At 43.7% G+C, this 14687-nt stretch overlaps 1 protein-coding gene across 6 annotated transcripts in view; it reads left to right on the forward strand.

Moving 5' to 3' along the window:
* The first annotated feature begins 10281 nt into the window (after nucleotides 1-10281).
* pde8a (phosphodiesterase 8A) overlaps nucleotides 10282-14687 on the forward strand; it is a 180722-nt gene continuing 176316 nt past the window's right edge. Inside the window, exon 1 of one of the 6 annotated variants that reach the window (XM_073032809.1) lies at nucleotides 10282-10729. In XM_073032809.1, the coding sequence (XP_072888910.1) occupies nucleotides 10559-10729 (171 nt within the window). In that variant the 5' untranslated portion in view covers nucleotides 10282-10558. The remainder of the gene's footprint in view (nucleotides 10730-14687) is intronic. The other 5 variants (XR_012096766.1, XM_073032807.1, XM_073032805.1 and 2 more) reach the window with 5 other exon arrangements.

The following is a 14687-nucleotide window of genomic DNA, read 5'->3' on the forward strand; positions in this document are numbered from 1 at the left end:
TTTTCTTTTCTTCCTATCTAGATTTTCTACATCCTTTGTACACCATGGTTCTTTTATCCTACCATTCTCTCCCTGTGTCAATGGAACATATCTTTGCACAACTCCACGCAAATGTTCCCTGAACATTTGCCACATTTCTGCCATGCATTTCCCTGAGAACGTCTGCTCCCAAGTTATGTTCCCAAGTTCCTGCCTAATAGCATCGTATTTCCCACTACCCCCATTAAAAGTTCTCCCAAATTGTCTGCTCCTGTCCCTCTCCAGTGCTATGGTAAAGGAGATAGAGTTGTAATTACTACCTCCAAAATGCTCTCTCACTGAGAGATCTGACACCTGACCAGATTCATTTCCCAATACCAGATCAAGTACAGCCTCTCCTCTAGTTGGCTCATCTGCATATTGTGTCAGGAAACCTTCCTGAACACACCTAACAAACACCACCCCATCTAAACCCCTTGCTCTAAGGAGATGCCAGTCAATATTAGGAAAGTTAAAATCACCCATCACAACAACCCTATTATTATTGCACCATTCCAGAATCTGCCTCCCTATCGGCTCCTCAATGTCTCTGTTACTGTTGTGGGGGGGCGGGGGGGGGGGTTCCTATGAAAAACACCCAGTAGTTATTGCCCCCTTCCTATTTCTAACTTCCACCCGCAATGACTCAGTAGATAATCCCTCCATGACTTCCTCCTTTTCTGCAGCTGTGATACTATCCCTGATTAGCAGTGCCACTTGCCCACCTCTTTTGTCTCCCTCCCTGTCCTTATAGAAACATCTAAAGCCTGGCACACTCAGCAGCCATTCCTGCCCCTGAGTCATCCAAGTCTCTGTAATGGCCACAGCATCATAGTTCCACATGTTGATCCACATTGTAAGTTAACCCACCTTATGATACTCCTTGCATTAAAATAGACACAGCTCAAACCATCTGACTGAGTGGTTCTTTGCTCTATCATCTGCCTATCCTTCCTCATAAACTCCCTACAAGCTCTCACTACTTGTGCACCAACCACCCCATCTTCTGCCTCTTCCCTTTGGTTCCCACCCCCCGCAAATCTAGTTTAAACCCTCCCCAATAGCATTAGTAAACCTCTCTCCCAGTAGGTAATTGACCTACTGAACCACATTCCTCTGTGATGAGGGAGGAAACTGGAACACTCAGTAGAAACTGTTCAAGGATAGATTTGTGCAAACTCCACACAAACAGTATGCCAGGCCAGGACTGAAGTGCACTGTCAGAGTTCAGCCATAATTTGCACTTCACTAGAAATAACTTGCCCAACACAAGCATCTCCATTCCAAAAAACCACTGAGTATGTCTCAGTGTGAGCAGTCACTGGATATGATCCTTGCATATAGCCTGAGATAAAAAGCTCAAAGTTCATCTTTACTTACCACTGTTCATTTAAGACAGACTCCAAACCACAAGAATGTGACTAAAATAGCCCAGAGAACCATTTCATTGTCAAAGGCTTGTTACATTTGTAGACATGAACTGGGCACAGTCACTCCCAATCCCATCGACCTCCTCACAAACCACAGGCTACTAGTTCTAAATCAGAGTATCTGTGCCATGAACTAATCAGGCAATAATCGGAAACTTTACAGTTGTACCCAAGGATCAGGAGTTCCCTCAATGTCAGAAAACAAAAGAGATGGACATTGACTTCAGGAAAGAGTTGGCGTACATGCTTCTACATCAACATGGTTGAGGTTGAGAATTTCTAGTTGCTCTGTGTGAACATCACCAGTAACCTGTCCTGGTCCAACCATGTTGATGTCGCGGCCAAGAAAGCACACCAGCACCTCAACTTCCTCAGGAAGTTAAAGAACTCTGGCATATCGCCGTCAACTCTAAACAATTTTTATAGATACACCATAAAAAACATCCTATCTGAAGTGGCAACTGCTCCGTCTGAGACCACAAGAAACCGCACAGATTTGTGGACACAGCTCAGTACATCACAGTAAACAGCCTCCCCCATCGACTCTGACTACATTTCTTGCTGGTCTGCATGATCAAAAACTTCATCTATCTAGATATTCTGTCTTTTTCCTGCTTCCATCAGACAGAAGATATAAAAGCCTGGTAGCACATACCACCAAGCTCAAAGACAATTCCTACTCTACTGTTATAAGATTATTAAACGGGTTTTAGTCACTGTTGACCTCACAATCTACCTCATTATGATCCTGCTCTGCACTTTCCCTGTCACTGTTGCACCTCATTCTGAATTCTGTTATTGTTTAACCTGTTCTAGCTCAATGCACTGTGTAATGATTTGATCTGTATGAACAGTATGCAACAGAACCTTTTCACTACATCTTGATACCTGTAACAATAATAATGAGCACACTCCAGGCATCATTTTAATAAAACTGCCCAGAATTGCTTCTAATCCATTCATGTTCTTTCTTTACCTGACTAGTGCTCCTGATGTGGTTCTTCAGCAGCTAAGCTCAACCTTTCTAATATTGCATTCAATAATAAACACTCCGATAAATTTCATGATTACTTAATTTACATCTATTGATTTTTTGACAAATCATTCACTTGGACGCTCGGATCCCTCTGCATTTCAAACCTTTGGAATTTATTGTCGTTCAGATAAGATAACTTTTAATTTACTGCCCAATGGACCATTCCGCATTTCCCCACGTTACATTGTGTTCCACATTTTCCCAAGTTATGCATTATTCCCCATTCCACATTTTCCCATGTTACACTGTATTCCAAGTTCCAGAGTTTCCTACGCTACACGGTATTCCACATTTTACATTTTCCCACAGTACACAGAATTCCACATTCCAGAGTTTTCCGCATTACACAAAATTCCACATTCCAGAGTTTTCCATGTTACATGGTATTCCACATTCCACATTATTGCATGGTATACGGTATTCCACATTTCCAACGTTATGAGGTATTACACATTCCACATTTTCCCACATTACACAGTATTCCCCATTCCACATTTTCCCACATTACGTGATATTCCACATTCCACATTTTCCCACGTTACATTGTATTGTTCATGTTCTTGAATCTGAGTAGTATGTTCCTGTAAAGTTTTTTGAATAGTCTGCAGCAGAATCTCCATTCGTTTAAGCTCTGTGGTAACTTTTAAACACATATCCGAAAGTTGTTCAGACGTTTTGCTCTGAGCTTTCCGAATTAGCACCGCAATAGCTTCCATAGTCACAGAAGGATCCTCTTCCTTTTTAGAAGTTTTAGCAGGAGACATCATAATACTCCAAGAATAAGTTTTCAAAGCAGATTGGATTCAGTAATTTAAAAAGAATGGAGCCATTTGAGAAACAAGTCTATTCCATGCAATGCCAGTAGGAGGAGTCCGCCTATTTTCTAACTGGAGAAAAAAAATCAAAAATCTGAGGTGCAAAGGGACTTGGGAGTCCTTGTGCAGGATTCCCTAAAGGATAATTTGCTGGTTGAGTTGGTGGTGAGGAAGACAAATGTGATGTTAGCTTTCATTTCGAGGACTAGGATGTAATATTGAGGTTTTTTAAGGCACTGGTGATGCCTCAGTCTGAGTATTGTGAGCAGTTTTGGGACCCTTATCTTAGAAAGAATGTGGTGACATTGGAGAGGGTTAAAAGGAGGTTCACAAAAATGATTCTAAGATTGAAAGGCTTATCATATGAAGAGCATTTGATGGCTCTGGGCTTGTATTTGCTAGAGTTTAGAAGAAAGAGTGATCTCATTGAAACTATCAAATGGTAAAAGGCTTTGATAGAGTGGATGTGGAGAGGTTGTTTCCTATGGTGGGAGAGTGTAAGACCAGAGCACACATCCTCAGAATAGAGGGATATCCTTTTAAAGGAGATGAGGAGGAAAATCTTTAGCTAGAGTGTGGGAAGTCGGTAGAATTCAATGTCACGGACAGCTGTGGAGGCCAAGTCATATTTAAGGCAGAGGTTAATAGGTTCTTGATTAGTCAGGGCATGAAGTGTTATGGTAGGAGATTGGGGCTGAGAGGGAAATGGATTAACCATGATGAAATGGTGGAGCAGACTTGATGGGCCAAATGGCCTAATTCTGCTCTTTTATTTTATGGTCTTATGGTCTATCACTAATTAGACTATGGCTCATAAATGGCTCTAAAGCTCATAAATCCTGTCTCTGAGAATTATCTCCAATAATTTTCTCACCACTCGCTGGTCTATGATTCTCAGGGTTAAACCTACACCCTTTCTTGAACAAAGGAATACCACCCCCCCAATCACCTGATACTAACATATATCCATAAAAGATCAAGGAATGGAAAATAAATAAACTTTACTACTATCAAGGCCCTCTGGTCCTAGACACCCCCACTATAGGATAGAATCAGAGAGGACAGGAAAATTTTTAATTGGGGAAGGGCAAATTATGAGGCTATAAGGCTAGAACTTGCGGTTGTGAATTGGGATGATGTTTTCACGGGGAAATGTACTATAGACATGTGGTCGATGTTTAAGGATCTTTTGCAGGATGTTAGGGATAAATTTGTCCTGGTGAGGAAGATAAAGAATGGTAGGGTGAAGGAACCATGGGTGACAAGTAGTGGAAAATCTGGTCAGGTGGAAGAAGGCAGTATACGTGAGGTTTAGGAAGCAAGGATCAGATGGGTCTATTGAGGAATATAGGGTTGCAAGAAAGGAGCTTATGAAGGGGCTGAGAAGAGCAAGAAGGGGTCATGAGAAGGCTTTGGCGAGTAGGTTAAAGGAAAACCCCAAGGCATTCTTCAATTATGTGAAGAACAAAAGGATGACAAGAGTGAAGTTAGGACTGATTAGAGATAAAAGTGGGAAGATGTGCCTGGAGGCTGTGGAAGTGAGCGAGGTCCTCAATGAATACTTCTCTTCGGTATTCACCACTGAGAGGGAACTTGATGATGGTGAGGACAATATGAGTGAGGTTGATGTTCTGGAGCATGTTGATATTAAGGGAGAGGAGGTGTTGGAGTTGTTAAAATACATTAGGACGGATAAGTCCCCAGGGCCTGATGGAATATTCCCTAGGCTGCTCCATGAGGCAAGGGAAGAGATTGCTGAGCCTCTGGCTAGGATCTTTATGTCCTCATTGTCCACGGGAATGGTACCGGAGGATTGGAGGGAGGCGAATGTTGTCCCCTTGGTCAAAAAAGGTAGTAGGGATAGTCCAGGTAATTATAGACCAGTGAGCCTTATGTCTGTGGTGGGAAAGCTGTTGGAAAAGATTCTTAGAGATAGGATCTATGGGCATTTAGAGAATCATGGTCTGATCAGGGACAGTCAGCATGGCTTTGTGAAGGGCAGATCGTGCCTAACAAGCCTGATAGAGTTCTTTGAGGAGGTGACCAGGCATATAGATGAGGGTAGTGCAGTGGATGTGATCTACATGGATTTTAATAAGGCATTTAACAAAATTCCACACGGTAGGCTTATTCAGAAAGTCAGAAGGCATGGGATCCAGGGAAGTTTGGCCAGGTGGATTCAGAATTGGCTTGCCTGCAGAAGGCAGATCGTCATGGTGGAGGGAGTACATTCAGATTGGAGGTTTGTGACTAGTGGTGTCCCACAAGGATCTGTTCTGGAACCTCTACTTTTTGTGATTTTTATTAACAACCTGGATGTGGGGGTAGAAGGGTGGGTTGGCAAGTTTGCAGACAACACAAAGGTTGGTGGTGTTGTAGATAGTGTAGAGGATTGTCGAAGATTGCAGAGAGACATTGATAGGATGCAGAAGTGGGCTGAGAAGTGGCAGATGGAGTTCAACCTGAGAAGTGTGAAGTGGTACACTTTGGAAGGACAAACTCCAAGGCAGAGTACAAAGTAAATGGCAGGATATTTGGTAGTGTGGAGGAGCAGAGGGATCTGGGGGTACATGTCCACAGATCCCTGTAAGTTGCCTCACAGGTAGATAGGGTAGTTAAGAAAGCTTATGGGGTGTTAGCTTTCATAAGTCGAGGGATAGAATTTAAGAGACGCGATGTAATGATGCAGCTCTATAAAACTCTAGTTAGGCCACACTTGGAGTACTGTGTCCAGTTCTGGTTGCCTCACTATAGGAAGGATGTGGAAGCATTGGAAAGGGTACAGAGGAGGTTTACCAGGATGCTGCCTGGTTTAGAGAGTATGGATTATGATCAGAGATTAAGGGAGCTAGGGCTTTACTCTTTGGAGAGAAGGAGGATGAGAGGAGACATGATAGAGGTGTACAAGATATTAAGAGGAATAGACAGAGTGGACAGCCAGCGCCTCTTCCCCAGGCCACCACTGCTCAGTACATGGCTTTAAGGTAAGGGGAGGGAAGTTCAAAGGGGATATTAGAGGAAGGTTTTTCACTCAGAGAGTGGTTGGTGTGTGGAATGCACTGCCTGAGTCAGTGGTGGAGGCAGATACACTAGTGAAGTTTAAGAGACTACCAGACAGGTATATGGAGGAATTTAAGGTGGGGGGTTATTTGGGAGGCAGGGTTTGAGGGATAGTGATTTAGATGCATATCATATTTTTTTTTACTGAGTTAAGTATTGTATGTAATTAGTTTTGCTACAACAAGTGTATGGGACATTGGAAGAAAAGTTGAATTTCCCCATGGGGATGAATAAAGTATAAAGTATCTATCTATCTATCTATCTATGTTCTATTTTACTGTCAGAGAGACTTCTGTTGTTGTATTGGTGTTGACAGATATTTCATATCCAGTGTATATTTGGTTGTTTTGAGAGCAATGAATGTAGCATTAGTCTCATTCAATCTTATAATTGAATTTGACCAAGTTCATCACTAAAAATAATAACACACATGAATATTGCTAGACAACATACACTATTTGTTGTAATTTTCACAATATCCAGAGTTCACTCACAAATTACAAAAGAATGACTATAAACAGCATGAAGCCAATGTGATCTGGCTCAGCTCTGAACTATCCAAATACTGATATGAACACCAGGTCTGTGAGGACTTCAAAACACCTCGTTCTCACAATCATATGGCTGGCATCAAATATTTCCAGCGAAAGCGTATCGGTTGTAAAAAATTAATTTACTGAATTATTTGACAGTAAAGATCATCATTAAGCACTTACGACCCTGCATGATGTTGTCTGTAGACAAGAAACAGCCCATCCTGATACATTTCAAATTATGGTCGGTGACTTTAACCAGACCTGCTGATGAAAACCTTGCCCAGTTATCACCAGCTTATGCCCCAGAGGTCCCAACGCACTAGGTCACTGCTACACTATGATAAGGAATTCCTATCATTTCTTCATGAGACAGCATTTTGGCAAGTTGGATCATTTGACTGTATCCCTACTACCTGCATATAGACAGAGCCTAAGAGCAAGGCTCCAGAGATTAAGACAACTAAGAGGCGGTTACAGGAGACTGACGAACGATTACAGGATTGACTTGAGTCAGTAGACTGGGCCATGTTCAAGCACTCATTTGTGAATCTGAATGAATACGCCAGGGTTGTAACAGACTTTATTAGAACAGCTATAGATTAGTGTTTCACCATAAAATCATTCAGAGTCTATGCCAATCAGAAGCACTGGATGAACCATGGTTTCTGGAATCTGCTGAGGTCCAGAACAGAGGCAGTCAAGTCTGTAGATCAAGAATGTTAAAAAAGCTGCAGGTATGATCTCCAGAAAGGCATCTCATGGGTAAAAGAGAGCTTTCAGACTAGACTGGACTTGACAGCTGTTGCAGGGTTTGAATGTCATAACCTCCTACAAAGTTAAATCAAGCAACATGGATGATAGCGAGCTTTGCTTCCACATGAGCTCACCACCTTCTATGCTCACTTTGACTGTTAGTACATGGAGGAACCATCATCATGGAGGACCCCACATCTCCCAATGATCCTTTGCTCTCCGTATCTGAAGGTGAAGTGCAGGGAGCCTTCAAGAGAATGAATCAAAGCAAAGCATCCAGTACCTGGCTGAGTACTGAAGACCTGCGCTGACCAACTGGCTGGTGTATTCACGATTATCTTCCGTGCCTGGTTTTGGCAGTGTGTGACACCCACCTGCTTCAAACAGACTTCAATTATACTGTGCCCAAGAAGAGCATGGCTAACTCATTGGCTCTTCGCATAACCCTGGAACATGTGGACAGCAAAGATGCATACATCAGGATGCTCTTCATTGAGTACAGCTCAGCATTTAATATCATCATCTCCTCAAAACTAACCAGTAAACTCCAAGACCTGGGTCTCGGTACCCCCTTGAGCAATTGAATCCTGGATTTTCTCACTTGTAGACCCCAGTCAGTTTGGACTGGTGAAACATCTCCTCCACATTCTCCATCAGCACAGGTGCATCACAGGGCTGTGTGCTTAGCCCCCTGCTCTACTCGCTTTACACCTATGAATGTGTGGCTAAGTACAGCTCCAACATCATATACAAGTTGCTGATAATAGTACTGTTGTGGGCCATATCAAAGGTGGTGATGAATCAGTATACAGGCGGAAGACTGAACATTTGGCTGAGTGGTGTAAGAACAGTAACCTCTCACTCAATGTCAGCAAGGTGAGGTGAGGGCCTCTGTTGGTCAGATTTGACCATGGATATTGCGTCTTAGCTCTCTAGATACGCTAGCCAGGGCAGTATGATATGGAGAACAAGCTGTTACCCATGTAGCAAGCTACCCCTCTTCACGCATCAGATGAACCCAAAGGAACGGCAGAGATCGATACAGTTTGGCACCAGTGGCATTGCAGGAGTTGCCAGTCAACATTGAACTCAATGTAGGACTCCAGCTTGGGACTTTTCCCTCGGGGTTTACTCCTGAAGCCTCCTCCATGAGTAAGTATAGCCACAAGGCAGTGGAGGTTTCAGATCAGAGTTTTCCTTCTCCTAGATGACCTGCCAACCATGACTGACGATGCCCATCTGCCTGAAGTGACTGGTTTTAAGGTGGCAGTAATCCGCCTTTGCCCCTTCTCCTGTCAGTAGAAACGGTTCCGCTGGGCTTAGTAGCTAAACCACATGTGAAGGCCAGGAGCTAGACTTGGTTGTCAGAGACCATCCCATTGGGAGCATTTAATAGGTAGTGGGAGCTTGTCCCCACTACCATCCCCCTGCTATAACAACCTTAAGGAACCATTGTCAGCAAGGAGCTAATTGTAGACTTCAGGAGAAGGAAATCAGAGGTCCATAAGCCAGTCCCCATCAGAAATGGAATGGGTCAGTATCTTTAAATTCCTGGGTGTCACTATCTTAGAGGACCTGTCCTGGACCCATCATATAAATGACAACCCCTCTACTTCCTTAGAAGGCTGTAGAGATTCAGCATGACATCTAAAATGTTGACAAATTTCTATAGATGTGTGGTGGAAAATGTACTGACTGGAATAGAAATATATAAAATTATGAAAGGGATAGATAAGATAGAGGCAGGAAAGTTGTTTCCACTGGTAGGTGAGACTAGAATTAGGGGACATAGCCTCAAGATTTGGGGGAGTAGATTTAGGATGGAGATAAGGAGGAACTGCTTTTCCCAGAGACTGGTGAATCTGTGGAATTTTCTGCCCAATGAAGCAGTGGAGGCTACCTCAGTAAATATATTTAAGACAAGGTCGAATAGATTTTTGTGTAGTAGGGGAATTAAGGGTTATGGGGCATAAGGGTTATGCAGGTAGGTGGAAATGAGTCCTTAGCCAGATCAGCCATGATCTTATTGAATGGTGGAGCAGGATCAACTGGCCAGATGGCCTACTCCAGTTATTTCTTATGTTCTTATGCCTTTGAATGGAAAATCCTACAAAAGGTAGTGGATTCAGCCCAGTAAAGCCCTCCCAACCATCGAGCACATTTACATGAAACACTGTTGTAGGAAAGCAGCATCCATCATCAAAGATCCTCACCACCAACGATTTCTTGCTGCTGTCATCAGGTAGTAGGTACAAGAGCCTCAGGACACACACCACCAAGTTCAAGAACAGTTACTACCCCTCAACCATCAGGCTCTTGAACAAGAGGATAACCACACTCATCTTTTGAAATATTTCCATAACCAATTATCTCACTTTGAGGACTCTATCTGGTTATTTCATGCTCTCATTATTTATTGCTATTTATTTATATTTGCAGTTCATCAGTATGTTGTCTTCTGTACTTTTTTATTGATCCTGTTTACAGTTACTCTTCTATAGATTTGCTGAGTACGCCCGCAGGACAAAGAATCTCAGGATTGTGTGAGGCAACCATTTCCAGGGCCCGCTGGCGGTGGGGCCCACCTGTTCTCAAGGATCGTTGCCTGTGGATGCTTCCCCACTTTAAATCTCCCGCTCCGGCTCCAGCTGGATCCTTGCGCGACCTCCAACCAATCGAATGGTGGGTTGCATTGACGTCAGCAGAGGTCAGTGTGGCGGCGGGAGTTGGGTCGGAGGGTGGTCGGTGAGCTCCTGCGGTGCCGGGGCCATGGGACGGTGACAGAGCGCGGGCCGGCCTGGCTACCAATGGACGGCTGAGGCGTCGGGCCGGAGCAAGGAGTGAGGCCAACCAGCGAGCGGGCGGCGCTGCCCGGCCCGGGGAGGTCTGGCGCCCGCCCGCCCGCCTATCATGGGCTGCGCCCCGAGTATTCACGTCTCCCAGAGTGGTGTGCTCCACTGCCGCGGCTCGGACGGCTCCAATTCGCCGCACCGAGGCGGCACCGCGCCCAGCCTCGCCAACAGGGTAGCCGGCCCGAGCGTCGAGGCGGAGACCGGCAGCAGCGGCCGGGCCGGGGTCCAGGTGAGGCGGGCGCTTGGTAGTGGTTCTGGTTCACCAACATCTTGGGTTGAAGGGAGTGGGTGTGTGCTAGGGGTTTCGGGATGGGCCGAACGGCTCTGCGATCTGTGTTGCTTCCGTAAGCCTCACCTTCTCAGTGAGCGCATTCCTGCTCCCGGAAAGCAAGGAAGTCGCGGAACTGTAAGAGAGGTCTGTGATCTTTCGTGTATCCTGGCACCTCCATCCTCCACAATCCTGCTTCTCCTATTCAACCTGGTCCTTAAATAACTCCATGGAATATAACTGCAGTTTCAGTAAAGCCGTCTTGAGTTTTGTCTTACAGAGGGTTATTATTTCAATAAGTAGAGTTAGCGCTTTGTGAGTCCTTTAGAACAGTTCCCATTTAACTGTGAACCAGAGATGTTGAATGAATAGTTCTATTCCCTGTTCAATTATAAACAAAATGACTGATGTCTGTACTGAAAGAGGAACTATGTTTATTTCTATAAATACATGCCTTTTTTCAAAATGTCTCTATCCTAGACTATTGTGCTTTAAGTTAATTTGTTATCTAGGCTGAATTTTAAATGTTTTAGGACATTGTACAGTGCAGTAACAAGACTTTGGCCCAGCTCCTTTGCACCAAACTAAAATCCCATCTGCCTGCACACATTTGTATAGTTCTGTTTCCTACCTGTTCATGTGTCTGTCTAAATGCCTCTTCTAACATCACTATCATCTGGTTCTACCGTCTTACCACTCGTGTAAAATAAAACTTGCCCTCATCTCCTTTAAGATTCAAGATTGTTTAATGTCATTTCCTGTACTTAAATATAAAGGAGAACAAAATAATTGTTACTCTGGATCTGATGCAGTATAAAAAAAACACAATAATAATAACACAAATAAATACATAAGATATTTAGTATACATTGATTTAATGTCCAAAAAGCCTTGTCCCTGATGGGAGTTGGTCAAACAGTCCATGAGCTGGGTGGGTGGGATCTTTCATGATGTTACTGGCACTTTTCTGTATGTATGTCCTTGATGGTAGGTGATCCCATTGGGGAGTTTTGACTACTTGTAGAGTTTTTCTGTCTGCTGCATTGCAGTTTCCGAGCCATGCAGCATATTAGGATGCTCTCTATTGCGTATCTGTAGAAGGATATACAAAGTCCAACTCTCTTCAGCCTCCTCAGAAAGTGGAGACGTTGGTGAGCTTTCCTGATTGTATAAAATCTGTTCTGGGACCATGAGAGGTTGTGTGAGATGTGCACTCCCAGAAGTTTGAAATTGCTTAGTTTCCACTGCTGTGCCACCGAAATTCGAATGTGGCCATCTCCTTTGTCTTTTTGACATTGAGGAAGAGGTTATTTGACTGGAACAGGCCTCAAGCTCTTCTACCTCTCTGTAGGCCCTCTCATCATTGTTGATGAGCCCACCACTGTAATATTATCAAACTTGACAATATGATTACTCAGGTATTTGCTGTACAGTTATGTGTGAACACAGCTCTTGGGAGAGGAGGAAGGCACCTGTGTTGTGGGTGCTAGGAAAGGAAGAGCGGTTGAACATCCTGACTATCTGAGGTTTGTTGGTTATGAAGTGCAACACCATCACTTTAAAGCAGGGGTTCCCAACATAGGATCCACAGACCCTTGGTTGAGTATTGATCCACGGCTTAAAATATCGTTGGGAACCTCTGCTCTAAAGCTTTGTCCTCTGGTGCTGGACATTTCTATCCTGGGCCATTCTTATCATCCGCATACTGCTGATAATTTTATATCGGCCTCTGTTCTGGAGAAAACAACTCAGCTTTGTCCAACTGCTCCTTGTAGCTAATGCTCACTAATCCAGGCAACATCATGGTGAATCTCTCCTTAGCTTCCATATCCTTATAGTGTGGTGTGTACAGCATGTCATACCCCTGATGTTTTGTATGGAGACAACAGACTAAAGCTGTAATTTACTAGTAAAATAACCGTGGTGACCAGAATGGTATGTAATACAGTGTGGTGACCAGTCCAACATGTCATACCCCTGATGCTTTGTCTGGAAACACAAGACTAAAACTGTAATTTTCTAGTAAAATATGAGGTGGAGCTAGTGATTTAAAATTCTCTATTTTAGATATCCTGGTCAACTTTTTTTCAAATTATGAAGGTACTTTGCATAAGAGACCACAAACTAGGAGAAGTCTGGTTTAATGTTGCACACTGTATTAGAAATGCACCTTCCTCATAGATCTATAACAGGGGTCCCAACTGGGGTCCATGGATCCCTCAGTTAATGGTAGGGGTCCATGGCATTAAAAAACAGTTTGGAGCCCTGTTATAGATCTTGTGCTATGGATGTGAAGTGTAGTTTTCTAGTTGTCCCCCAGGCATTCCTCACATCTGGTGTAGTTGGTGAATGTTGTTGGTTGATTTAAGGAGAATGCTGGTCCCAGTACAAACATGATGGAATCACGGGAGGTTTTCATAGCAACTCACCATTCAGGGATTTTCAGGATGAATATTACACCCATTCAGCTGTGATTAGTGCATCCAGCATCTGTACATTATGGCAGGTACAGAGTGGTTGAATGCAGAATAATGGTTCTTCTATTCCAGCAATGAACCTTAACTTTGGAATTATGATTATTCTTCAGTTATGCTCTTGCCTTTGAAGTTTCCATTTCAGGGCTTTTGGACTTGATTTGTAGATATTAAAGATTTGTATCCTTAATAGAGTCTTAAGAGGCAGGAGTTTTGAACATTTAGAGAGGTATAATATGATTAGGAATAGTCATCATGGCTTTGTCAAGGACAGGTCATGCCTTACGAGCCTGATTGAATTTTTTGAGGATGTGACTAAACACATTGATGAAGGAAGAGCAGTGGATGTAGTGTATATGGATTTCAGCAAGGCATTTCATAAGGTGACCCATGCAAGGCTTATTGAGAAAGTAAGGAGGCCTGGGATCCAAGGGGACATTGATTGCTTTGTGGATCCAGAACTGGCTTGCCTACAGAAGGCAAAGAGTGGTTGTAGACTGGTCATATTCTGCATGGAGTTCGGTGACCAGTGGTGTGCCTCAGGGATCTATTCTGGGACCCCTACTCTTAGTGATTTTTATAAATGACCTGGATGAGGAAGGGGAGGGATGGGTTAGTAAGTTTGCTGATGACCAAAGGTTGGAGGTGTTGTGGATAGTGTGGAGGGCTGTAAGAGGTTACAGTGGGACATTGATAGGATGCAAAAATGGGCTGTGAAGTGGCAGATGGAGTTCAACCCAGATAAGTGTGAAGTGGTTCATTTTGGTAGGTCAAATATGATGGCAAAATATAGTATTAATGGTAAGACTCTTGGCATTGTGGAGGATCAGAGGGATCTTGGGGTCCAAGTCCATAAAACGCAAAAAGCAGCTGTGCAGGTTGACTCTGTGGTTAAAAAGGCATACGGTGTATTGGCCTTCATTAATCGTGGGAATTAAGGAGCCGAGAGGTAATGTTGCAGCTATATAGGACTCTGGTCAGACCCCTCTTGGAGTACTGTGCTCAGTTCTGGTTGCCTCACTACAGGAAGGATGTGGAAGCCGTAGAAAGGGTGCAGAGGAGATTTATAAGGATGTTGCCTGGATTGGGGAACATGCCTTATGAAAACAGGTGGAGTGAACTCGGCTTTTTCTCCTTGGAGTGACGGAGGATGAGAGGTGACCTGATAGATGTGCATAAGATGATGAGAGGCATTGATTGTGTGGATAGTCAGAGACTTTTTCCCAGGGCTGAAATGGTTGCCACAAGAGGACACAGGTTGAAGGTGCTGGGGAGTAGCTACAGAGGAGATGTTAGGGGTAAGTTTTTTACTCAGAGAGTGGTGAGTGTGTGGAATGGGCTGCCGGCAACGGTGGTGGAGGTGGATACGATAGGGTCTTTTAAGAGACTTTTGGATAGGTACATGGAGCTTAGAAAAATAAAGGTCTATGGGTAAGCCTAGTCAT

This window comes from Hemitrygon akajei, chromosome 30 (genome assembly GCF_048418815.1).
Source record: "Hemitrygon akajei chromosome 30, sHemAka1.3, whole genome shotgun sequence".
In the NCBI taxonomy this organism is placed as follows: domain Eukaryota; kingdom Metazoa; phylum Chordata; class Chondrichthyes; order Myliobatiformes; family Dasyatidae; genus Hemitrygon; species Hemitrygon akajei.